Source organism: Bufo bufo, chromosome 5, assembly GCF_905171765.1.
Source record: "Bufo bufo chromosome 5, aBufBuf1.1, whole genome shotgun sequence".
NCBI lineage: Eukaryota > Metazoa > Chordata > Amphibia > Anura > Bufonidae > Bufo > Bufo bufo.
In genome coordinates, this window is record NC_053393.1 from 178,220,403 (window position 1) to 178,245,000 (window position 24,598).

At 46.8% G+C, this 24,598-nt stretch overlaps 1 protein-coding gene across 2 annotated transcripts in view; it reads right to left on the minus strand.

The window, feature by feature from the left end:
• The window catches only part of PTPN2 (protein tyrosine phosphatase non-receptor type 2), a 102,457-nt gene that overhangs the window by 64,991 nt on the left and 12,868 nt on the right, over positions 1-24,598 (minus strand). Inside the window, exons 2-3 of one of the 2 annotated variants that reach the window (XM_040431266.1) lie at positions 6,828-6,918; positions 6,587-6,684 (exon numbers count right to left, since the gene is read on the minus strand). In XM_040431266.1, the coding sequence (XP_040287200.1) occupies positions 6,587-6,617 (31 nt within the window). In that variant the 5' untranslated portion in view covers positions 6,618-6,684; positions 6,828-6,918. The remainder of the gene's footprint in view (positions 1-6,586; positions 6,685-6,827; positions 6,919-24,598) is intronic. The other variant, XM_040431265.1, reaches the window with a different exon arrangement.

The following is a 24,598-nucleotide window of genomic DNA, read 5'->3' on the forward strand; positions in this document are numbered from 1 at the left end:
AATGCACGCCGGAAACAGGGGCTGAAGGAACTCGCCGACCGGCGAGCCAGGAGAGGACGCACCCCTTACCCACCGGAACTTCGCCTGGCCTACAGGATGAAGGGAACAAGGTGGCCGTCAGGGATCCCCCCATGGCAAAACTAAAATTTTGTATTACCGGTAAATGGTTTTCCAGGTGTCCGACATGATAGCACCCACTGGAGGATGTCCTATTGGTCTCTGTAGGAACAGGAAGCGAGAGAGATTAAAAGTCCCTCCCACCCTCCAGTGTTTTCCAACTTACTACACCGGATAGGATCCAACTTACTTATTAGAAATCACATTGAACCAAAAAAAGGGGGGGGGGTAATACCGGGTGCTGTCATGTTGGACTCCTGGAAAGCCATTTACTGGTAAGACTAAATTTTAGTTTCCAAGATGTCCCTCTATGGACAGACTGAAAAGAATGGCGTGGTATTAAACAAGCAGGAAATGCTCAAACCCACATGCAGTTGCGCATATATATAGGGGAGCAAATCCTGCACTTGTGGCCCGTTGCTAATGACAATCCCCAGCAAAAATGCATACAGTGGAGGATGCCCGCAGCGATCCTCTATGGACAGCAAACACTGGAGAACTACCAACTTAGACAGAAAATTAGGAAGGGGGGGGGGGGGGGGGGGGGTACCACTGCCTAGAGCACTTTCCGCCCAAATGCCAGGTCTTGTTTGGCTAGAGCATGTAGTCTATAGTGTTTAGCAAAAGTCAGGAAACTAGACCATGTTGCGGCCTTTCAAATCTGATCAACCGAAGCCTCGGCTTTCTCTGCCCACGTTGCTGCCATGGCCCTGGTTGAGTGGGTTTTAATGATTTTCATTGCTCTGTTGTTGTACTTCCCCTTATTTTGAAGTCTGCAGGATTCTCTGATAGTCTCTTTAATACATCTGTTTTGAAGCCTTGTTGCTTTGTTCCTCCCACCGAACTGGATGAAAAGATTGTGGCCGCAATATTTGTGTTAATAGACACAGCCGAAGATTCCCAAGCTTTCTTTAAAGGGTTTCTATCACTTCGTATGCCATAATTAGCTCTCAGACACTAGCGATCCGCTAGTGTCTGCTCTGGCCAACCATCCTAATATAAGAGCTTTTTGGGCAGCCGTTTTGCTAAAAAAATAACTTTTATAAATATGCTAATGAGCCTCTAGGTGCTATGTGGGCGTCATTAGCACCTAGAGGCTCCGTCTACCTTCATACACAGCCACCGCCCCCCTCCAGCCCGCCCATCTCCTGATGAATGCGATCCTCCGTGTGACGCAACGGACGAATTCTCGCGCATGCGCCGTGCGCGGCTGTATTCAGCGCATGCGCAGAGAATGTCTGACCGCTTCCCTGCTCAGACATCTCCACTGCGCCTGCGCCAATGATGTCATAGTGCTCCAAGGAACAGGCGCAGTGGAGATGTCTGAGCAGGGAAGCGGTCAGACATTCTCTGCGCATGCGCCGAATACAGCCGCGCACGGCGCATGCGCGAGAATTCGTCCGTTGCGTCACACGGAGGATCGCATTCATCAGGAGATGGGCGGGCTGGAGGGACGCGCTGGGCGGTGGCTGTGTATGAAGGTAGACGGAGCCTCTAGGTGCTAATGACGCCCACATAGCACCTAGAGGCTCATTAGCATATTTATAAAAGTTATTTTTTTAGCAAAACGGCTGCCCAAAAAGCTCTTATATTAGGATGGTTGGCCAGAGCAGACACTAGCGGATCGCTAGTGTCTGAGAGCTAATTATGGCATACGAAGTGATAGAAACCCTTTAATAAGCCATCAATGTTTCGATCCATCGGATCCTTCAGCTGGGATGAATCTTCAAATGGAATCGAGGTTTTCTTTGCCACTTGAATATCAACTTTAGGGATCTCTTTCCATAATTTTGTCTCTTCTGGGTCAAAAAGCAGTCTGCTTTTGAATTCCCGTGGCACATATAATTTATTTTCTGCCTCTTCCCATTCATCTTTTAATAACTCCTTCAGGTTAGAATTCACCGGAAAAAGTTTTTTGTTTTTTGCCCAGGCCCCCAAACATTTCTTCTTGAATGGATTGGGCCTGCTCCTCCTCCTCAATCGCCATCGTCTGCCTTACTGCTGTTAGGAGGGGATCTAAATCTTCACCAGAAAACAAATATCTTCCTGGTTCTTTCGAAAGGGAGGAAGGTGGACGATCTTCATCCATTTCTTCCGAGTAATATAAGCCGTCATCCTCAGATTCAGAGTCCATCTGAACCCTGAGTAGCTTGGAAGGTGGAGAAGGAACTGGGGTAGGGACCTGGCTTAATACCGACGCCTGGACCTCTTCTCTTATTATAGCTCTCAATTCAGACATAAAGGAAGGTTGTTCTGCTTCCTCTTCCGGGGGACTCATTCCAAGGAAGAGTCGACCCCCATGCGAGGCCTCAGTTTACAGAGGCCTCCAGCATGCGATGCGCGCCATCTTCTTCCAGTGTAGGCGGCGCGCACATCCGGTCACGTGGTACGCTCGGCGATCCTTCCACCACAGGAGCCACACCCGAACCCAGAACTCCCGCACGGGAAAAGCAGCATCAGCGTCCCAGATACCGCGGCTAATCCATGACCCCAACGGTGTACAGGAGACTGGATGGGTAAGAGACAGCCATCCTAGACGCCAGGTATCAGGGAGGAGCTAGGGGACCCCTTCCCAGAGGGGTGCTAGCTTAGGCATCTAGGAGGCTGAAAGGAGAGGCATAACCCCCGACCAGTCTCAGCCTTTTTTCCCCCCACTGGGGGGGGTGTTTCTTCATCCCGAGCAGGGACTCCTCTCTGCTCCTATCCCTGTAGGGACACGAAGAACACTGGGAATCTGGAGAGTGGGGGTGGGGAGGGGCCTTTTAATCTCTCTCGCTTCCTGTCCCTACAGAGACCGATAGGACATCCTCAGTGCTCCAGACAAAAAAAAAATGACCAGGAGCCATTGGCTCCTAAACGAAAAAATTTAGGAGCCAAATTACATTTTTTAGTCGCCAAATTTAAAATGCATATAATTTTTTTAAAAAAAGGACTTTGAGTAGATGAGACGCAGGTGCACTACATATAGGAGAAAACAGCACCACATACCTCTCACATCCAGGGACATTTTCTGGGGGACAAGGTGACTAAAAATGGCAAATTGCGTGGTTTAGAGGTTTTTTTTTCTGTTACGGCCTTTACCGAGCGGAAATATTTTTAAATATTTTAATAGCTCACACTTTTTGGGACGTGGCGATATGTAATATGTTTATTCTTTATTGTTTGTAAATTTTATATGTAAAACTGGGCAGGGGGCCATTTAAACTTTTAGTATATTGGTGTTTTTTTTTTTTTGTTTTTACTTTTTATTTAATAACCATTTCTTCCCTTAGGGACTAGAACCTGGATCTTTTCTTCCCTTGTGCTATTCACCCTGATAGAGATCTATCAGGGTGAATAGGATCTCACATCTCCCTGCTGCCCTGGGCTTTGTGCACACAGCAGCAGGGAGCTGAACATGGCAGCCAGGGCTTCAGTAGCGTCCTGGCTGCCATGGTAACGATCTGAGCCCCAGCAATGTAATCTGCCACTGCCACCAATGAAGGGGATGGGACCCTGTGGCCACCATATAAACAATGGGGGGGGGGGGGGGACAGGACAACGATGACTTGTGGCCAGTGATAATGGGGGGGGGGGGGGGAAGAGGCTTTGGGGGGGGGGGGCGCATTGCACCACCAATGTTTAAAGAGGACCTTTCGTGGGTCCAAAGAATATGAACTTATCAGCAGGCTGCATAGAGCGGCGCCCAGGGATCTAAGTGCACTTACTATTATTCCTGGGCGCCGCTCCGTTCACCCACTGTGGCCCCCGGTATTTTCAGCATTCAGAGCACTGAGGAGGAGACGCCAGTGTCTCTCTTTCTCCCTGACAGCAGCGCTGTCCAATCACAGCTCAGAGCCAGGGAGGTTTTTTTTCTCCCTGGCTCTGAGTTCTGAGCTGTGATTGGACAGCGCTGCTGTTATGGAGACGGAGAGACACTGGAGTCTCCTCCTCCTTGCTCTGAATGCTGAAAATACCGGGGGCCACAGCGGGTAAACGGAGCGGCGCCCAGGAATAATAGTAAGTGCACTTAGATCCCTGGGCGCCGCTCTATGTAGCTACTAAGTTCAAATTCTTTGTTCCCATGAAAGGTCTTACAATTGTCTGCAGCGGTATCGCAGACCGGGCACCCGGCCTCAATAACAGGGCATGCGATCTGGGGCACCTGAGGGGTTAATGGCCACGGATCGCATGCCCTGTTATTTAGGCCGGGTGCTGGGTCTGTGATACCGCTGTCGACACCTATGTTATACATTCATTGGTGGCGCAGTGGCGACAGCTCCTCCCCTCCTCCTCCCTGCTATCTCCCCATTGGTGGTAGTGGCGGCCGCGTCACAATGGAGAGGGAGGGACTCCTTCCTTCTCCACTGTGCCGTGTGCTAGTGAAGAGAACTTAGGCTGCGCAGGATCGCGGCGGTACAGTCGCAAATGGCGACAAGACTAAAAAGTCTTGTCGCCATCTGCAAATTTTAAGGCGCATTGGCGACCGTTTTGGTCGCCATCTGGAGCCCTGATCCTCCAGAAAGGGAATAAAAAACCGGACTTCAACAGCGGCTCCTAGTGCCGTCAGGAACCTCCATTAGGTAAAATAAAAAGACCCTAGAGGCCCTACAGCCCCCTAACAGACCCGGGAAAGATCCATCCTTCTGTCTTATGGACAGGCAACAGGAAGAAACTTAGGAATGAAGTATGGAGGACACTTTTAAAGATCTGGAAAGTTCCAGTTTCCTGTCCAGAATGGGGAGGATCTCTCACAGGTGCTGTCATGTGGCGTAATGGAAAATTAGGAAAGTTCAAGCAGTATGAATACTTTTTTAAGGCACTGTATATATAAAAATGCATTTCTGTCTACTGTTATGGGAACACTGTGGATCTCTCTCCAGCTTTCCAACTTATTTTCGTCATAGTAATAGAAAAGCAACTCCTCTCAAATGTAAATCAACCGGCAACAAATGTCTTCTATACAAAGTGAAGTATTCATGGAAATACATTATGTATGTATGTGCTATGTTTTTCAGATGTGTCAGAGGCTCTGTCAACAGTAAAAAAAAAAAAAAAGTCAGAAATGGTGAAAGGAATTAATTTGAACATAAATGGACTATTAGAAACCAATGAGAAGGTTAGTCTATCTGAAAAAAAGAAAAAGCTTCAATGATTTCTATTATTCCAATGCCCATCATTTAATTTAATTACACTGTGTCCCCTAGGGTTGTTTCGATACCAAAATTTTGATTCGGTTTCGATACCACGCGAAAAAAATGGCAAAAAAAAATATGCGTGCATTCCGGATTTTATGGAACGTCCGGCCCATAATAGAACAGTCAGCTCCTATTTTTTGAGGGACAATGTGACAAAAAAAAAAAATGGCGATTCGCGCAGTTTTTATTTTTTATTTTTTTCTGTTACGGTGCTCACTGCATAGGACATTTTTTAAAATATTTTAATAGTTTGGACTTTTCAGACGTGGCGATATGTAATATGTTTATTTATTGTTTATATGTAAAATTGGGAAAAAGGGTGATTTATACCTAATATTTAGATGTTTTTTTTCGCTTTTTTTATGACCATTTTCCCCCTTAGGGGCCAGAACCTGGGATATTTTAATCCCTTGTCCTATTCACCCTGATAAGAGTTCGATCAGGGTGAATAGGATCTCCCACTCTCCATGCTGCCCTGTGCACACAGCAGCAGGGAGCTGACCATGGCAGCCAGGGCTTCAGTAGCGTCCTGGCTGCCATGGTAACCGATCGGAGCCCAAGGATTACACTGCTGGGGCTCCGATCGGAACTGCCACTGCCACCAATGAGGAGAAGGGGAGGGGACCCTGTGGCCACTGCCACCAATGATTTTAATACTGCGGAGGATGGTGCACTGCGCCACCAATGATTTTAATACTGCGGAGGAGGGTGCACTGCGATAAATGTTAATTATATTAATACAGGAGGCAGGCGCGGCACCTGAGGGGTTAACTGCCGCTAATCGCAGCTCCGCCAGCATCTGCCTCCGGGATATGTATTAAAGAGGGCCTTTCATCTGGTAAAAAATTCTGAACCAAGTATCATGATATGTACAGCAGTGCCCAGGGATCTCACTGCACTTACTAATATCCCTGGGCGCCGCTCCGTTCTCTCGCTATGTCCTCCGGTATCCTTCTCCCCTGTGCTGCTGAGGAGAACAATGAGCGCGCTGATTGTTCTCTGATACTAGACTGCGCAATAGCGAAGCCTAGTATAGAAAAAAAGGCAAATCCTGGTATCGAGGTCGATACCAGGCAAAAGTATCGATTAGGTATCGAAAATTCGATACCCGAAACAACCCTAGTCCCTATAGTATACATTTTAAAAACTGTCTAAATAATCAGTTTAAATGGACCCATAAAACGGATGACACAGAGTGGCATTCCACCCCCATGGGCACACATTATTTATCTATTTATTACAAAGGCATTACTAAGACATTACTAAGACTGGAGCCTATGGGCAATGCATACTTATCCAATAGTATAAAGTGGTGGTTTTCATCAGAGGTATAGTTCAGGAGTATCTAACGAAATGTGTCATACACTGCAAACACGGTGTGAATAGACGTCTAGAATGTTCATGTTGCAAACACAGCAAACAGCACAAAAAAAAAAAAAAAAAAAAAAAAAGAAGAAGATCTGACAGTTACACAAGAGAAAAAACAAAAACAAAAGAAAAGCGAATAGGAGAACACAGCAGCAATGTACTTACATGGGTTAACATCTCTGTATCTGTTCCGATTCTTATTTTCTGGATTCTTCGCTATCTTATTGGGCAACACAGGTGACTTAAACCTTATTTCCTACAAAAATAACAAAAATATATTTTTTTGCTTAAAAGTAGACTAACACAAAACACTTTTTTTCTACTATCAAAGTCAGGGCCATAAAGACTTTTGTCCACAGGTCAGAAATGAAAAGGCTTTGCATTAGTTATCCAGTTATTTTCTCATTGTTTTCTTCAATGGAGTCCTGCATGGTGCTGTATACAAATACGACATTATATAAAGTGCACTTCCTCAAGGTTTTTATGTTGTGCATTGTTATCTAAACCTGTAACCCCCCACCCCCACACACACACTGCCTAGGCCCCTCATACACCGAATACTTACCTGGTCCTCGACACCTGTGTCCTTCGATATCCCTCTGCGGCCTTCGTTGCATCTCCCCGTCGTGCAGATCACAATATCCAACCATGTGACTCACCCCTTACTCATGTCTTTCTCTATGGCCTTCCTCTGGTACTCCTGCCACTGTTTGGCTGCAGTAGCCACGTGCCGTATACCGGCATGTAATCAAACAGTGAAGGAGTACTGGGGGAGCACAACAGAGTATGGCACGAGTAAGGGGTAAATAAAATATAATTTGTTTTTTTAAAAGGGATTGTCCGGGCTAGACAGGCACCCTCACCGATCACCTATTTGAAGGAGCCACAGTGCTTGTATGAATGATGCCTCGTCTTCACTGTAACTGCAAGCCATCTCCACTGTAGTGGCGACACATGGTAATTACAGATGATCACCCCATTCAAGTGAATAAGAGGGGGAAGCTGTAATTACTCTGCACCAACACTACAACTGATATGGCATAAACACCTAAGTGGAGGAGGTGCTCGAGCAAACACCAAAACCCCTTCAAACAGCAGATCAGCGAGGGTACGGCTAGTCAGACCCTTCCAATCTGATTTTGAGGACCTATCCTAAGAAACAGTAGTCAATATCTGTAAGCTGGACAACCACCCTAACCTTTTTCCTGCCAAGGATGTCTCATACGTTCTTGCAAGGTGGCAATTCAGTAGCCACGGATGTATCTCATACCCCATTGCTAGCGATGGCTGAATCTCAGACTGTTGAACAGCTTAATAAAACTTGTAATTAATCCATTTTAAAGGAAATTTAAAGCCAGAATCTTAAAAAAATAAATAAAAAAAACACACCAAAACCAACAAAATATAAGATAATCTCCTTATGCATCTTTGTTATTTCCTCTTGTTTTGTCAGATATCACAATTGCAGACCATGAAAAATACAAAAGAATAGCAGGCATTGTTGAGTCAGGCTGCAGCCATGTCTACTACCCCCTCCTCCTCTCATGCTTGTAAAGGCAGCAAGTTTAGGAGGAGGGGGCTGGGTCTAGTCTGGATACATTTTGCCTACACAGCGAGTGTAGCTATTTTATTGGAAGGAATATCCAAGATACTAGTAGTAACAAAAGATTTTGGTTACAACCATGTGGAGCTGTAATAGACTGCAGAATAGTAAGACTACCAATCCACATTCCTAAACAGTGCCACAGCTAGGTAGATTTGCCCCTCAGGTTCTTAGGAAAGCTGGGTTACCACCATGTAGAGTTGTAATGCAGAAATAAATCTACCAAATATAACCAAGAACTGCCGGCCCGTCCTCTTCCCCACACACGCCATGCCTACTTTGTTAGACCTGGCGTGAACAGGAAATTAGTCGCAGATTCTGCAGCACCATGGCGTGCAACAGAATCTGCGCCAGATGTGGCATATATCTGGTCATAAGTGACCCCCATAGTGCTTTGTCTGAAAGATCTCTCCTAAACTGCTTATGACAACACTTAGGGGAGCACCTTATTATAGACATAGATTTGTGTGCACTATGGATTAACTGTATTTGTATGATTTATGTCTCCCCCCCCCCCCAAATTTAAACCTCTGCTTTTTCTATACTTAAAGGGATTATCCCACTTTGCATTTTCATACTTACCTGCTGCCTGCGCGCTGTTCACTTCCTGGATTCTGGCTGGGGGCGGGCTTCCTCTTGATTGAAGTCTTCTCCCGGTCGGGGCGCTGGACTGAACGCGCACGCCGCCGCGCATGCGCCATGGTGACTTATTCCAGGCCAGTATAGTACAGAGCCAGCGTGCGCGGCTCTGTACTATTCTGGCCAGGAAGAAGTCACCATCGCGCATGTGCGGCGGCGTGCGCGTTCAGGACAGCGAGCGGCCCGGCCGGGAGAAAAGAAGGAGTCTTCTGCACAAGAGCGGCCACCGGGATACCGGAGAAGAGCGGTGGCCGTAACCAGGGGAGACCGAATGACAACAATGAGGTAAGTAGGGATGAATTTTCTCGTAAACGGTGGGAATGGGTTAATCAAATATATTTACAAAAATGATCACTGTCAAATCATTAACAGATTTAACAGTGATCATTATGAAGGGATAACCCCTTTAAGACAGCTCATGTGTAAGGTTGGTCAGTACCAAAAATATTCCCATGATATTGATATTAAGAAATGTATCGCAATAACGACATACATTGTGATAAATACCCATCCAAAAAGGAGACATTATATGGTATGGGGCCAACAAGGAGACATTATACTGTAAGGGGGCCACAAGGAGATATAAACTGTATGATGGGGCTTATACAGTATGATGTCTGTGTTGCCCCCATACATAAGTGTGATGTCTCCTTGTGGTCCCACAGTCCCACCTCATATAATGAGGCCCGGGACAGTGAGTGAGTGGTGAACAGGCCCTTTCACTCACCAGCATCACCGCTCTTAGGCCTCATGCACACGACCGTTGTGTGCATCCGTGGCCGTTGTGCCGTTGACTTTCAATGGGTCCGTGGAAAAATCGGAAAATGCACCGTTTTGCAGCCGCATCCGTGTTTCCTGTCCGTCAAAAAAATATGACCTGTCCTATTTTTTTGACGGACAACAGTTCACAGACACATTCAAGTCAATGGGTCCGTGAAAGAACACAGATGCACACAAGATTGGCATCCGCGTCCTTGATCCGTGGCCGTAGGTTACTTTCATACAGACGGATCCGAAGATCCGTCTGTATGAAAGCTTTTTCAGAGCTGAGTTTTCACTTCGTGAAAACTCAAATCCGACAGTATATTCTAACACAGAGGCGTTCCCATAGTGATGGGGACGCTTCTAGTTAGAATATACTGAGAACTGTGTACATGACTGCTGCCTGGCAGCACCCGATCTCTTACAGGGGGCTGTGATCCGCACAATTAACCCTTTAGGTGCTGCACCTGAAGGGGTTAATTGTGCATATCATAGCCCCTATAAGAGATCAGGGGCTGCCAGGCAGCAGGGGGCAGACCCCCCTCCCTCCCCAGTTTTAATTTCATTGGTGGCCAGTGCGGCCCCCCCCCCCCCCCCCGCCCTCCCTCTATTGTATTATTTTCATTGGTTGCACAGTGTGCGGCCCCCCCTCCCTCCCTCTATTGTATTATCATTGGTGGCCAGTGTGCGCCCCCCCCCCCCTATTGTATTAATATCATTGGTGGCCAGTGTGCGGGCTCCCCTCTCCCCCCCGATCATTGGTGGCAGCGGAGAGTTAGAAGCATCACACTTACCTGCGAGCTGCCATGTCTGTGACCGGCCGGGAGCTCCTCCTACTGGTAAGTGACAGATCATTAAGCAATGCGCCGCACAGACCTGTCACTTACCAGTAGGAGGAGCTCCCGGCCGGTCACAGACATCGCAGCTCGCAGGTAAGTATGATGCTTCTGACTCTCCGCTGCCACCAATGATCGGGGGGGGGGGGGGGGGCCGCACACTGGCCACCAATGATAATACAATAGAGGGAGGGAGGGGGGGGCCGCACTAGCCACCAATGAAAATAATACAATAGAGGGAGGGGAAGCGGGGGGCGCACACTGTGCCAGAAATGAAAATAATACAATAGAGGGAGGGGGGGGGGCCGCACTGGCCACCAATGAAATTAAAACTGGGGAGGGAGGGGGGTCTGCCCCCTGGCAGCCCCTGATCTCTTATAGGGGGCTATGATATGCACAATTAACCCCTTCAGGTGCAGCACCTGAGGGGTTAATTGTGCGGATCACAGCCCCCTGTAAGAGATCGGGTGCTGCCAGGCAGCAGTCATGTACACAGTTCTCAGTATATTCTAACTTGAAGCGTCCCCATCACCATGGGAACGCCTCTGTGTTAGAATATACTGTCGGATCTGAGTTTCACGATCTAACTCAAATCCGATGGTATATTCTAACAGAGGCGTTCCCATGGTGATGGGGACGCTTCAAGTTAAAATATACCATCGGATTGGAGAAAACTCTGATCCTATGGTATATTAACTCCTGACTTTACATTGAAAGTCAATGGGGGACAGATCCGTTTGAACTTGCACCATATTGTGTCAACGTCAAACGGATCCGTCCCCATTGACTTGCAATGTAATTCAGAACGGATCCGTTTGGCTCCGCACGGCCAGGCGGACACCAAAACGACTTTTTTTTTCATGTCCGTGGATCCTCCAAAAATGAAGGAAGACCCACGGACGAAAAAACGGTCACGGATAACGGAAAAGCGGAACCCCGTTTTGTGGACCGTGAAAAAATACGGTCGTGTGCATGAGGCCTTAGTCTGAGCTCCCTGGTCCTCTTGTGCAACATGTGCTGTGAATCGTACTGAAGTGTAATGTGCGCTTGGCGCAGGAGCCAGGATGTGGTGTACGTCGGTGCAGATAACACGTCAGTACATGCCTACCCAGTGCCTGTTTTAGAAGCGGTCAGCGCTGTCAAGTGTGACTGCCCCTATGACATCGCTAAAATACCATGATAATTAAGAAAGTGATATCGCCCAGTCCTACCCCTGTGTAAAGCTATCGAGACTGAAAGGCATGTATACACCTACACTGGAATAGTGCTGCAACGATTAATCAAAGTTATTGATAATGGGATTCGTTGTCGACGAATCCAGTTATCGAATAATCGGCCGATTCGTTGCTATGCGGGCAGGAGCGGGCGGTTTACTTTAACTTTAAATCAGCGCATCTTTATTAACTTACAATTAAGCTCCAGTAACAGGCAGAGTGGGCGGCGGCGTAACGTCACTTACTCACGTGATGCGCCTGCTCAGCCTGCTTCATTCATAAAGTGGGCGGAGCAGGCGCATCACGTAAGTGAGTGACGTTACGCTGCCGCCCACTCTGCCTGTTACTGGAGCTTCATTGTAAGATGCACGGATTTAAAGTTAAAGTTACTGCCGGGCCTGTTATGGGGAGGGGGATCTGCGGATGGCGCTGTTATGGGGGAGGGGGGAGATCTGTGGATGGCGCTGTTATGGGGGGGGGGGATCTGTGGATGGCGCTGTTATGGGGGGGGGGGGTGTCTGTGGATGGCACTGTTATTTGGGGGGGGGGGGGGGGGGATCTGTGGATGGCACATATAGTATAAGATGCTATATAGTGTCATCCATAGATTCCCCCCTCCCCATAACAGTGCCATCCACAGATCCCCCCCATAACAGCGCCATCCACAGATCCCCCCCCATAACAGCGCCATCCACAGATCCCCCCCCATAACAGCGCCATCCACAGATCCCCCCCATAACAGCGCCATCCACAGATTCCCCCCCCCCCCATAACAGCGCCATCCACAGATTCCCCCCCCCATAACAGCGCCATCCACAGATTCCCCCCCCATAACAGCGCCATCCACAGATTCCCCCCCCCCCCATAACAGCACCATCCACAGATTCCCCCCATAACAGCGCCATCCACAGATTCCCCCCATAACAGCGCCATCCACAGATCCCCCATAATAGGGTGTCATCCATAGATCTCCCATAGCTGCAGCCCTAGAATGGAATGCTATAAATTACTGATTATACCTCCTCCATGTACAGTATCTCACAACAGTGAGTACACCCCTCACATTTTTGTAAATATTTTATTATATATTTTCATGGGACGACTGAAGATATGACACTTTGATACGATGTAAAGTAGTCAGTGTACAACTTATATAACAGTGTAAATTTGGTGTGCCCTCAAAATAACTCAATACAGACATTCATGTCTAAACTACTGGCAACAAAACTGAGTACATCCCTAAGTGAAAATGGTCAAATTGTGCCAATTTAGCCATTTTTCCTCCCTGGTGTCATGTGACTCGTTAGTGTTACAAGGTTGCAGGTGTGTTAAATTTGGTGTTATCGCTCTCACACTCTCCCATACTGGTCACTGGAAGTTCATCATGGCACCTCATGGCAAAGAACGCTCTGAGGATCTGAAAAAAATAATTGTATCTCTACATAAAGATGGCCCAGGCTATAAGATTGCCATCACCCTGAAACTGAGCTGCAGCACAGTGGCCAAGACCATACAGCAGTTTAACAAGACCGGTTCCACTCAGAACAGGCCTCGCCATGGTCCACCAAAGAAGTTGAGTGTACATGCTCAGCGTCATATCCAAAGGTTATCTTTTCAAAATAGATGTAGGAGTGCAGCCAGCATTTCTGTAGAGGTTAAAGGGGTAGGGGGTCAGCCTGTCAGTGCTCAAACTATACGCTGCACACTGCATGGCTGTCGTTCCAGAAGGAAGCCTCTTCTAAAGATGATGCATAAGAAAGCCCGCAAACAGTTTGCTGAAGACAAGCAGACTAAGGACATGGATTACTGGAACCATGTCCTGTGGTCTGATGAGACCAAGAAAGGTTTATTTGGTTCAGATGGTGTCAAGCGTGTGTGGTGGCAACCAGGTAAGGAGTACAAAGACAAGTGTGTCTTGCCTACAGTAAAGCATGGTGGTGGGAGTGTCATGGTTTGGGGCTGCATGACTGCTGCGGGGATCTACAGTTCATTGTGGGAACCATGAATGCCAACATCCACTGTGACATACAGAAGCAGAGCATGATCCCTTCAATTGGAAACTGGGCCACAGGACATAATTCAAACATGATAACAACCACAAACACATCTCCAAGACGACCACTGCCTTGCTAAAGAAACTGGGGGTAAAGGTGCTGGACTGGCCAAGCATGTCTCCAGACCTAAACCCTATTGAGCATCTGTGTGGCATCCTCAAACGGGAGGTGGAGGAGCGCAAGGTCTCTAACATCCACCAGCTCCTTGATGTCGTCATGGAGGAAGATTCCAGTGGCAACCTGTGAAGCTCTAGTGAACTCCATGCCCAGGAGAGTTAAGGCAGTGCTGGAAAATAATGGTGGCCACCAAAATATTGACACTTTGGTCACAATTTGGCCATTTTCACATAGGGGTGTACTCACTTTTGTTGCCAGAAGTTTAGACATTAATGTCTGCATTGAGTTATTTTGAGGGCACACTAAATTTACACTGTTATACAAGCTGTACACTGACTACTTTACATTGTATCAGGGTTGCAGCCATCGACAATATTTGTAATAGAGTATTCTATCGATTAATCCAACGATTAATTTAGTACTCTAATAAAAAACTAAATCAAAGAACGTTGTTCTTTATAAAAATTAATCATCCCCCTGTGCCACCAGCTGCCCCCAGCGCCAGTGAAATAAAATATGTACCTCTCCTGTAGGGGCACCGCTCCACAGCTCATCCATCTTCTTCTCCGCTTGCTACACTGTCTTCCCGACGTCACACAGCGTCATGTCATAGTGCACGTAAGCTTGCACAATGTCCTGACGACGTGCCAGGAGTAGTGTTGAGCGAACTTGTGTTTTACGTTCGGCGTCTAAAGTTGGGGTTATCGAAGAATCGCGTTATGGATTCTAAATTCCGGTATGTTCCGTGGTAGCGGAAGCCATAACGCGATTCTTCGATAACCCGAACCCGAACTTTAGAACTGCCGCGGAACGGAGTTATTATTGAGATGAATGGGTCCGCATCCAATCCACAAAGGGGATCGGATACGAACCAAAACTACAGGTCGTGTGTATGAGCCCTAATAATGAAATCAACAAGTTTCCTAACACCCTACAATAGTACACAAGGTAGAAACTAATTTGCCAAGAGATAAAATGGCCAAAAGTCTGGATTAGACTCAGCTTTGATAACCTATTTTCACAAAATTCCAGCTCTTCATTGGTTGCATTAGACAACTCCCTTTTTTTTGTGCTGGTTTTGATTGACAGTGCAGATGTACGTAGGTAATGCAAAAGCATAAAATTAAAGGGGTTGTCCAGAGAGGTAAAAACACAGTGAAAAACCATAGAACAAAAAAAAAAACCACAACAACAACCTTGGTCTCCCTCATTGATCCCCTGCTGCTCCTGATACAACACTTACCAGGTCACTGCTGGTTTCTGCTTCCTGGTTCTGTCTTGACAAGAAATGTCTTCTCAATCACTGGATAAGGTGGGTCACCACTGTGGCCAGTGTTGGTCGAACAGACATCTCCATGCATATTCTGCGTGTAAAGTGTCATGGTGGGACCAGAAAGCAGAAACCAGATAGGCATAAGAATGGGAGCTGCAGGGGATCGGTGAGGGCGGGTTTGGCTTCTTTTATCCCACTGAGGCTTTCCCCAATAATTTGTATACTTTATAGCCCCTTTTATACCAAATACCAGTCTTCTGACTAGCATAACACTGCCACAAGAGTTAAAACACAATACACACCAAAGGTCCATCAACTGTATACACAAAATGGCACGGCTTCTTTGTTTACATCAAAATTTTGCCAAAAAGCATGTACTGAAATCAAATGAGCAAGTGAAGACATATGACCACCAATGTGCAAGCCCTATCAATGATGTGGCTCTAGTGAACTTGGCTGGAGATAGTTCATCGAAGTCAGCATTTGGACACCTAAGCAGTGTTTCTGGGTCCTGCCTATTTATACCCACACAGAAAATAGATATCTTAACATAAATAGAGAAATCAACTAATATATTATACTATAAAGTAATCTGAAACCAAATGAGATGTGTACACCATGAACGTGTAGGAAAAGGTCATGGAAGATGCAGGTATTTCGCTCACTGACCTCTTGGGAGCCAAAGATCTGCATTTTCCCAGAACATAATCTTCCAGATGATCAAATTACTATTTTCCAGAATCCACAAATTAAGGAACAAGACAACGGCACCTTCAAAATCAAAATGTCAACCCAGCGGAGAGCGGTACAATAATGAGTGACTGCAGGAAAATGTGTAGGTTTCTTGCAAGTTTGGGGCTACAATTCAGCAAATGAAGTAGGGGATTTGGTCAGGATTAATGGTGTCCTCAGTGCTGAGAAATACAGGCGGATACTTACCCATCATGTCAGGAGAACAACCCTAAACATACAGCCAATGTCATCAAAAACTTTCTTCAATGAAAAAAAGATCAAGGAGTCCTGGAAGTGTTGAGATGGCCCCAACAGAGTCTGATCTCAACATCATCGGGTCTGTATGGGATTACAAGAGACAGATTTGAGCAAGCCTACATCAACAGAAGATCTGTTGTTAGTTCTCCAAGATGTCTGAACAACTTCCTTGCTGAGTTTCTTTGAAAACGGTGTGCAAGTCTATACGTATATACACTGCTCAAAAAAATAAAGGGAACACTTAAACAACACAATGTAACTCCAAGTCAATCACACTTCTGTGAAATCAAACTGTCCACTTAAGAAGCAACACTGAGTGACAATCAATTTCACATGCTGTTGTGCAAATGGGATAGACAACAGGTGGCAATTATAGGCAATTAGCAAGACACCCCCAATAAAGGAGTGGTTCGGCAGGTGGTGACCACAGACCACTTCTCAGTTCCTATGCTTCCTGGCTGATGTTTTGGTCACTTTTGAATGCTGGCGGTGCTTTCACTCTAGTGGTAGCATGAGACGGAGTCTACAACCCACACAAGTGGCCCAGGTAGTGCAGCTTATCCAGGATGGCACATCAATGCGAGCTGTGGCAAGAAGGTTTGCTGTGTCTGTCAGCGTAGTGTCCAGAGCATGGAGGCGCTACCAGGAGACAGGCCAGTACATCAGGAGACGTGGAGGAGGCCGTAGGAGGGCAACAACCCAGCAGCAGGACCGCTACCTCCGCCTTTGTGCAAGGAGAAACAGGAGGAGCACTGCCAGAGCCCTGCAAAATGACCTCCTGCAGGGCACAAATGTGCATGTGTCTGCTCAAACGGTCAGAAACAGACTCCATGAGGGTGATATGAGGGCCCGACGTCCACAGGTGGGGGTTGTGCTTAGAGCCCAACACCGTGCAGGACGTTTGGCATTTGCCAGAGAACACCAAGATTGGCAAATTCGCCACTGGCGCCCTGTGCTCTTCACAGATGAAAGCAGGTTCACACTGAGCACATGTGACAGACGTGATAGAGTCTGGAGACGCCGTGGAGAACGTTCTGCTGCCTGCAACATCCTCCAGCATGACCGGTTTGGCATTGGGTCAGTAATGGTGTGGGGTGGTATTTCTTTGGAGGGCCGCACAGACCTCTATGTGCTCGCCAGAGGTAGCCTGACTGCCATTAGGTACCGAGATGAGATCCTCAGACCCCTTGTGAGACCATATGCTGGTGCGGTTGGCCCTAGGTTCCTCCTAATGCAAGACAATGCTAGACCTCATGTGGCTGAAGTGTGTCAGCAGTTCCTGCAAGACGAAGGCATTGATGCTATGGACTGGCCCGCCCGTTCCCCAGACCTGAATCCAATTGAGCACATCAAGTCTCGCTCTATCCACCAACGTCACGTTGCACCACAGACTGTCCAGGAGTTGGAAGATGCTTTAGTCCAGGTCTGGGAGGAGATCCCTCAGGAGACCGTCCGCCACCTCATCAGGAGCATGCACAGGCGTTGTAGGGAGGTCATACAGGCACGTGGAGGCCACACACACTACTGAGCCTCATTTTGACTTGTTTTAAGGACATTACATCAAAGTTGGATCAGCCTGTAGTGTGTTTTTCCCACTTTAATTTTGAGTGTGACTCCAAATGCAGACCTCCATGGGTTGAAAAATTTGATTTCCATTTTTAAATTTTTGTGTGATTTTGTTGTCAGCACATTCAACTATGTAAAGAACAAAGTATTTCAGAAGAATATTTAATTAACTCAGATCTAGGATGTGTTATTTTTGTGTTCCCTTTATTTTTTTGAGCAGTGTATTATAGCTTGATACACACAGGGCTGTGGAGTCGGCAGATAAGTGCTCCGACTCCAGTTTTTGGTACTTCCGACTCAGACTCCTCTGTATTTAATATGCAAATGTATTTTATACATTCCTTGAAGGAAAGAAAGGCAACATACATGTCATAACCACAGAACTACTGGCTAGAAAGCCAACAGTCTACTGTATTGAACAGTTTAGGCAAAAGACAAACACAATGTGTTCCACCAAGTTCTTCTAAGCTCTTATAGCAGAGAGAGGTAGTTGGGCAGAAGCTGCTGCCTTCTCCTTTGTGTGCTGATCTTCTGCTGAAGATAGGGCAGTGGGAAGATCCAGGAAGGGGCATTTAATTTTAAAACATGATTTCCCTAGTAAAATCCCATAGTCATGTTTAAAGTTTAACTGCTTGCCATCACACTAACGCCAAAAGGCGTGAGTGCGGTGGCTCTCTCAGGTCTCGATGACGCCAATAGGCGTCATCCCGTGAGACCCGAGATTTCCTGTGAACGCGCGCTCACAGGAGCGCGCGTTCACAGGATCGCACAGTTCAGAAGTTCATCTACAGCCTGCCGGCAGCGATCATTGGCTGGCAGGCTGTAGATTTTTAAAAGATCCAATCAAAGAGGTATGTCAGACGCTATTTTGTAAATAGCATCTGATATACCTGCTACCTGGTCCTCTGGTGGTCCCTTTTGATTGGATCGACCACCAGAGGACACAGGCAGCTCTGTAAGTAGCACCAAACACCACACATACACTACACCCCCCCCCCCCCCCGGTCACTTATTAACCCCTTATTAACCCCTGATCACCCCATATAAACTCCCTGATCACCCCCCTGTAAGGGTCCCTCATCACCGCCAGGTAGTTAGCTACTTGTTAGGTAGTTAGCGCCCAGCCCACTGCAGTCACTGATTAGCGTCATCGCTGTCGCTAATCAGCACTAGTACTATATAGTATCTGTAAGTGATCAAGACTGATCGCAATCAGATCTATATAAGTACATTGGGGTCACCTTAGTGCCCACACTTGCGTTCAGTCCGCCCCACCGCAGTGTCAGAAATTTTTTTTTTCTTATCACTGCAAAAACACAGTAAAATCGATGCGCCGCTATAAAGATCACTTTTGAGCTTCTTGGATCTTTATTAGCAATCGCAGCTTTACTTAGCAAACACTCCTTTTTACTAGGCAGGTTTGCTCTTTTTCCTGGGTAGTCTCAGAGGAATACCCCCTAAATTTAGTTAGTCCAAAATGTCAAACAAGGGGTATTCAGCTGAAGAGGCCTACAGGATTCTGGCCGTGATGGATGAAAGCGATGGGAACGCCTCACCCGCTGAATCCAGTGGTTCAGAATATGAACCTGTAGACAGCAGTGGCACTCTAACCGCTAGCGAAGATGACGAGGTTGAGGTCCCTGCTGCGGTCAGGTGTACCCGATCCCATGTCAGCGTTCTGCATACCCCGCATGATGAGCCTCATTTGCAGCAGAGTGGTGCTAGCGCTGATCTTTTTTATGGTGCGGAATACACCAGCAGCGCAGCCACCACGTTCATAGGCCCGTAGAGCCCTTAGTCTCCCAGAGGTGCTGGCAAACCCTAATTGGCACTCCCCTGCTTCCGCCGCACCTGTATTGCCCCCTTTCACCACCCAGTCTGGAGTTCACATGGAGACAGCTCATTTAGGATCGGCCCCTGAGTTTTTTGAGCTGTTCTTCACCGCGGATCTCTATGACTTAGTTGTGGCAGAAACCAACCGCTACGCCACAGACTTTATAACCGCCAATCCGGAAAGCTTCTATGTAGGGGTGCACCGAAATGAAAATTCTGGTCCGAAACCGAAAATTCAGGATGCCCTTGACCGAAAACCGAAACTGCCTTTTTGCCCAAATACTTTTAAAATACTTTTTTTTTTAATGATTTTATTAATAATTCTTTTTCATGAATGAAATTCATCTGTGGGTGGCGCTGTTATGGAGGGGGGGATATGTGCACTGTTATGGGCATAACAGTGCACAGATCCCTTTCCCCATAACAGTGCACAGATCCCTTTCCCCATAACAGTGCACAGATCCCTTTCCCCATAACAGTGCACAGATCCCTTTCCCCATAACAGTGCACAGATCCCTTTCCCCATAACAGTGCACAGATCCCTTTCCCCATAACAGTGCACAGATCCCTTTCCCCATAACAGTGCACAGATCCCTTTCCCCATAACAGTGCACAGATCCCTTTCCCCATAACAGTGCACAGATCCCTTTCCCCATAACAGTGCACAGATCCCTTTCCCCATAACAGTGCACAGATCCCTTTCCCCATAACAGTGCACAGATCCCTTTCCCCATAACAGTGCACAGATCCCTTTCCCCATAACAGTGCACAGATCCCTTTCCCCATAACAGTGCACAGATCCCTTTCCCCATAACAGTGCACAGATTCCCCCCTCCCCATAGCAGTGCCATAGACCGATCCCACTACCCATAACAGCCCCGGCCCTGCTGCTCACAGCAGACTAATCACTCACTGCATCTTTATTTTACCTTACAATCGTGACGCTCCAGTAACAACTCTGCAGGCAGAGCGGAGGGCGGCGTAACGTCACTTACTCACGTGACGCACCTGCTCCGCCCACTTTATGAATGAAGGAGGCGGAGCAGGCGCGTCACGTGAGTAAGTGACGTTACGCCGCCCTCCGCTCTGCCTGCAGAGTTGTTACTGGAGCGTCACGATTGTAAGGTAAAATAAAGATGCAGTGACTTAAAGTAAACCGCCCGCCCGGCGCGGGTGACAAATCCCACAAATCCCAAACCCCATATTTTCTGCCGATATGTACCAATATCGGCCGAAATGGATTAGGCCCATTTTCGGACGATATTTTCGGCCGCCGGAATTTCGGTGCACCCCTACTTCTATGCCCAGCCTTAACGGTGGAAACCAGTCACAGTTTCCGAATGTAAAATTTTTTGGGGCCTTCTCCTCAGTATGGGTCTAACTGAATTTTTTTTTTATTGCGGTCCTATTGGTCTAAAAACCCAATACATTACATGCCCATGTTCTCTGCTGCAATGTCCAGGGCATGTTTTGAGGTCATCATGTGCTTTATGCATTTCGCTGACAATAAAACCTGTCATCCAAGAGGCCACCCTGCTTATGACTGGCTCCACAAAATTCGGCCCCTCATAGACCATTTGTCATCCAGATTTGCAGATGCGTATACCCCCAATCAGAACATCTGCATAGACGAGTCCCTAGTACATTTTACCGGGCGCCTTGGCATCAAACAGTACATCCCCAGCAAGCGCGCCCGGTATGGGGTCAAACTGTATAAGCTCTGTGAAAGGGCCACAGGCTATACATATCGTTTTAGGGTCTATGAGGGAAAAGACTCAAAACTGGAGCCGGTCGGATGTCCTGACTACCTGGGGAGCAGTGGCAAGATTGTCTGGGACTTGGTGTCACCCTTACTCCACAAGGGGTACCACTTATACGTGGACAATTTTTACTCAAGTGCGGCCCTCTTTCGGCACTTACATCTAGTCGGAATTCAATGCTGTGGCACCGCGCGACCTAGTCACCGGGGCTTCCCCCAACGGCTCGTTAATACCAGACTTGCACGGGGGGGGGGGGGGGGAGAGGGCTGCCTTGTGTGACCAAGAACTGCTCGCGGTGAAGTGGAGGGACGTTTACCTTCTGTCCACCATTCACGCAGACACGACTGTCCAAATTGAAAGGGCAACTAGAGTCATTGAGAAACCCCTCTCTGTCCACGACTAACCTTCACATGGGAGGGGTAGACTTCAATGACCAGATTTTGGCTCCCTATTTAGTGTCCCGCCGCACCAGACGCTGGTATAAGAAGGTGTCTGTTTATTTAATTCAATTGGCTGTCTATAATAGTTTTGTTCTCTACAGTAAGGCTGGGAGAACGGGATCCTTCCTAAAATTCCAGAAAGAGATCATTTCGGAAATCCTGTATCCAGGAGGGTCCGTGCCCCAAGTCCCTGATGTAGTGAGCCGGCTACATGGCAGACACTTCCCGAGTGTCTATCCTGGTACCCCAACTCAGCGTTCCCCAAGAAAAAGATGTCGTGTCTGTAGCAGGGCTGGAATAAGGCGTGACACCACCTTTTTTTGTCCTGACTGTCCTGACCAGCCTGCCCTATGCATAGGGGAGTGTTTCCGCAAGTTCCACACACAGGTACACTATTAGTGTAGGGATCGCGTGACACAGGATAGGCACACAGGGCTGTTAGGGCCCTTTCACTCACAGCTGCCACAAACCTCTCCTTTCACCTGGGACAAAGTGCATAATGTACTTCACCACATCTCTGGGCGATTTGCACATTGTCCCATGGGGAAGGAGAGGTTTATCCTCTAAAAGGTAAAAAAAAAAAAAAAAATCACAGGTAAGCAAAAAAGTTTATGTTCTGTTTCAAAAGTTCAATAAAGTTTATAAAAGTTAATGTTCGGTTTCAAATGTTATATAGGAGTTGAGGTTAATAAATTTATTGCGTTGCCGCCTGTTTTTTTTTTTTTTTTTACCTTCTAGGTGGACCAAGCGATCAACCAGCTGCAGCACTGATGGCCATTCTGACAGAAGCATTGCGCTGCTGTCAGATTACACAAAAGTCGGTGTATGCGGCGCTGCAAGACGAGATTTCTCCTCTGCAGTAAAAAAAGATACGTTTGCCGAGGCTTATGAGCTGAGGGGCGGTGTTCATATGCTTTGGCAAACACTTTGTAAAAAAAAAATAATAATAATTTTCCGGCAATGATTTATTCATCCACATCGATTGATGTGAATGGAGAAATCGGGTTTGCCAGGGCATACGGGCTGAGTGGGTTTGGATGTTGGGCGGAGCTCCTATGTCCTGGCAGACACCTTTCCCCTCCTTTTTTTTTTTTGCACATTTTTTGGCAGAGATTTTTTCATCCACATTGATCGATGCGAATGAAGAAATCTGTGCCGTTCATTTTTTGAACAAAAAAAAATAAAAATCTCATTACCCGTATGCTCAATATAAAAACAATAGCAGAAACTCCTAATGCTGGCCATACATGTAATGATTGTGGAGACCCTCAAATGCCAGGGCAGTACAAACACCCCACAAATGAACCCATTTTGGAAAGAAGACACCCCAAGGTATTCGCTGAGGGGCATATTGAGTCCATGAAAGATTGAACTTTTTGTCCCAAGTTAGCGGAAAGGAAGACTGTGAGAAAAAACTAAAAAATAAATAAATTTCCGCTAACTTGTGCCAAAAAAAAAAATAATTAACTCGCCATGCCCCTCACGGAATACCTTGGGATGTTGTTCTTTCCAAAATGGGGTTACATGTGGGGTATTTATACTGCCCTGGCATTTTAGGGGCCCTAAAGCGTGAAAAGAAGTCTGGAATCCAATTGTCTAAAAATGCCCTCCTAAAAGGTACTCATTGGAATTTGGGCCCCTTTGCGCACCTAGGCTGCAAAAAAGTGTCACATGTGGCATCGCCGTACTCAGGAGAAGTAGGGCAATGTGTTTTGGGGTGTCTTTACATATACCCATGCTGGGTGAGAGAAATATCTCTGTAAATTAAGAACTTTGTATAAAAAAAAAATAAATAATGGGAAAAGTTGTCATTTACAGAGATATTTCTCACACACAGTATGGGTATATGTAAAAATACACCCCAAAACACATCGCCCTACTTCTCCTGAGTACGGCGATACCACATGTGTGACACTTTTTTGCAGCCTAGGTGCGCAAAGGGGCCCAAATTCCAATGAGTACCTTTAGGATTTCACAGGGCATTTTTTACGCATTTGGATTCCAAACTACTTCTCACGCTTTAGGTCCCCTAAAATGCCAGGGCAGTATAAATACCCCACAGGAGACCCCATTTTGGAAAGAAGACACCCCAAGGTATTTCGTGAGGGGCATGGCGAGTTCATGTAAAATTTTATTTTTTGTCACAAGTTAGTGGATCATTTTCCGCTAACTTGTGCAAAAAATATTCTAGGAACTCGCCATGCCCCTCACGGAATACATTGAGATGTGTCTTCTTTCCAAATTGGGGTCACCTGTGGGGTATTTATACTGCCCTGGCATTTTAGGGGCCCTAAAGCGTGAGAAGTAGTTTGGAATCCAAATGCATAAAAAATGCCCTGTGAAATCCTAAAAGGAACTCATTGGAATTTGGGCCCCTTTGCGCACCTCGGCTGCAAAAAAAAGTGTCACACATGTGGTATCGCCGTACTCAGGAGAAGTAGGGCAATGTGTTTTGGGGTGTATTTTTACATATACCCATACTGTGTGTGAGAAATATCTCTGTAAATGACTTTTCCCATTTTTTTTTTTTTTTATACAAAGTTCTTAATTTACAGAGATATTTCTCTCACCCAGCATGGGTATATGTAAAGACACCCCAAAACACATTGCCCTACTTCTCCTGAGTACGGCGATGCCACATGTGACACTTTTTTGCAGCCTAGGTGCGCAAAGTTAGCAGAAATGGAAACTTTATTATTTTCTCAGAAAGTGTCATTTTCCGCTAACTTGTGAAAAAAAATTTAATCATACGTGAACTCACCATGCCCCTCAGTGAATATTTTGGGGTGTCTTCTTTCTAAACTGGGGTCATTTGGGGGGTATTTATACTATCCTGGCATTCTAGCACC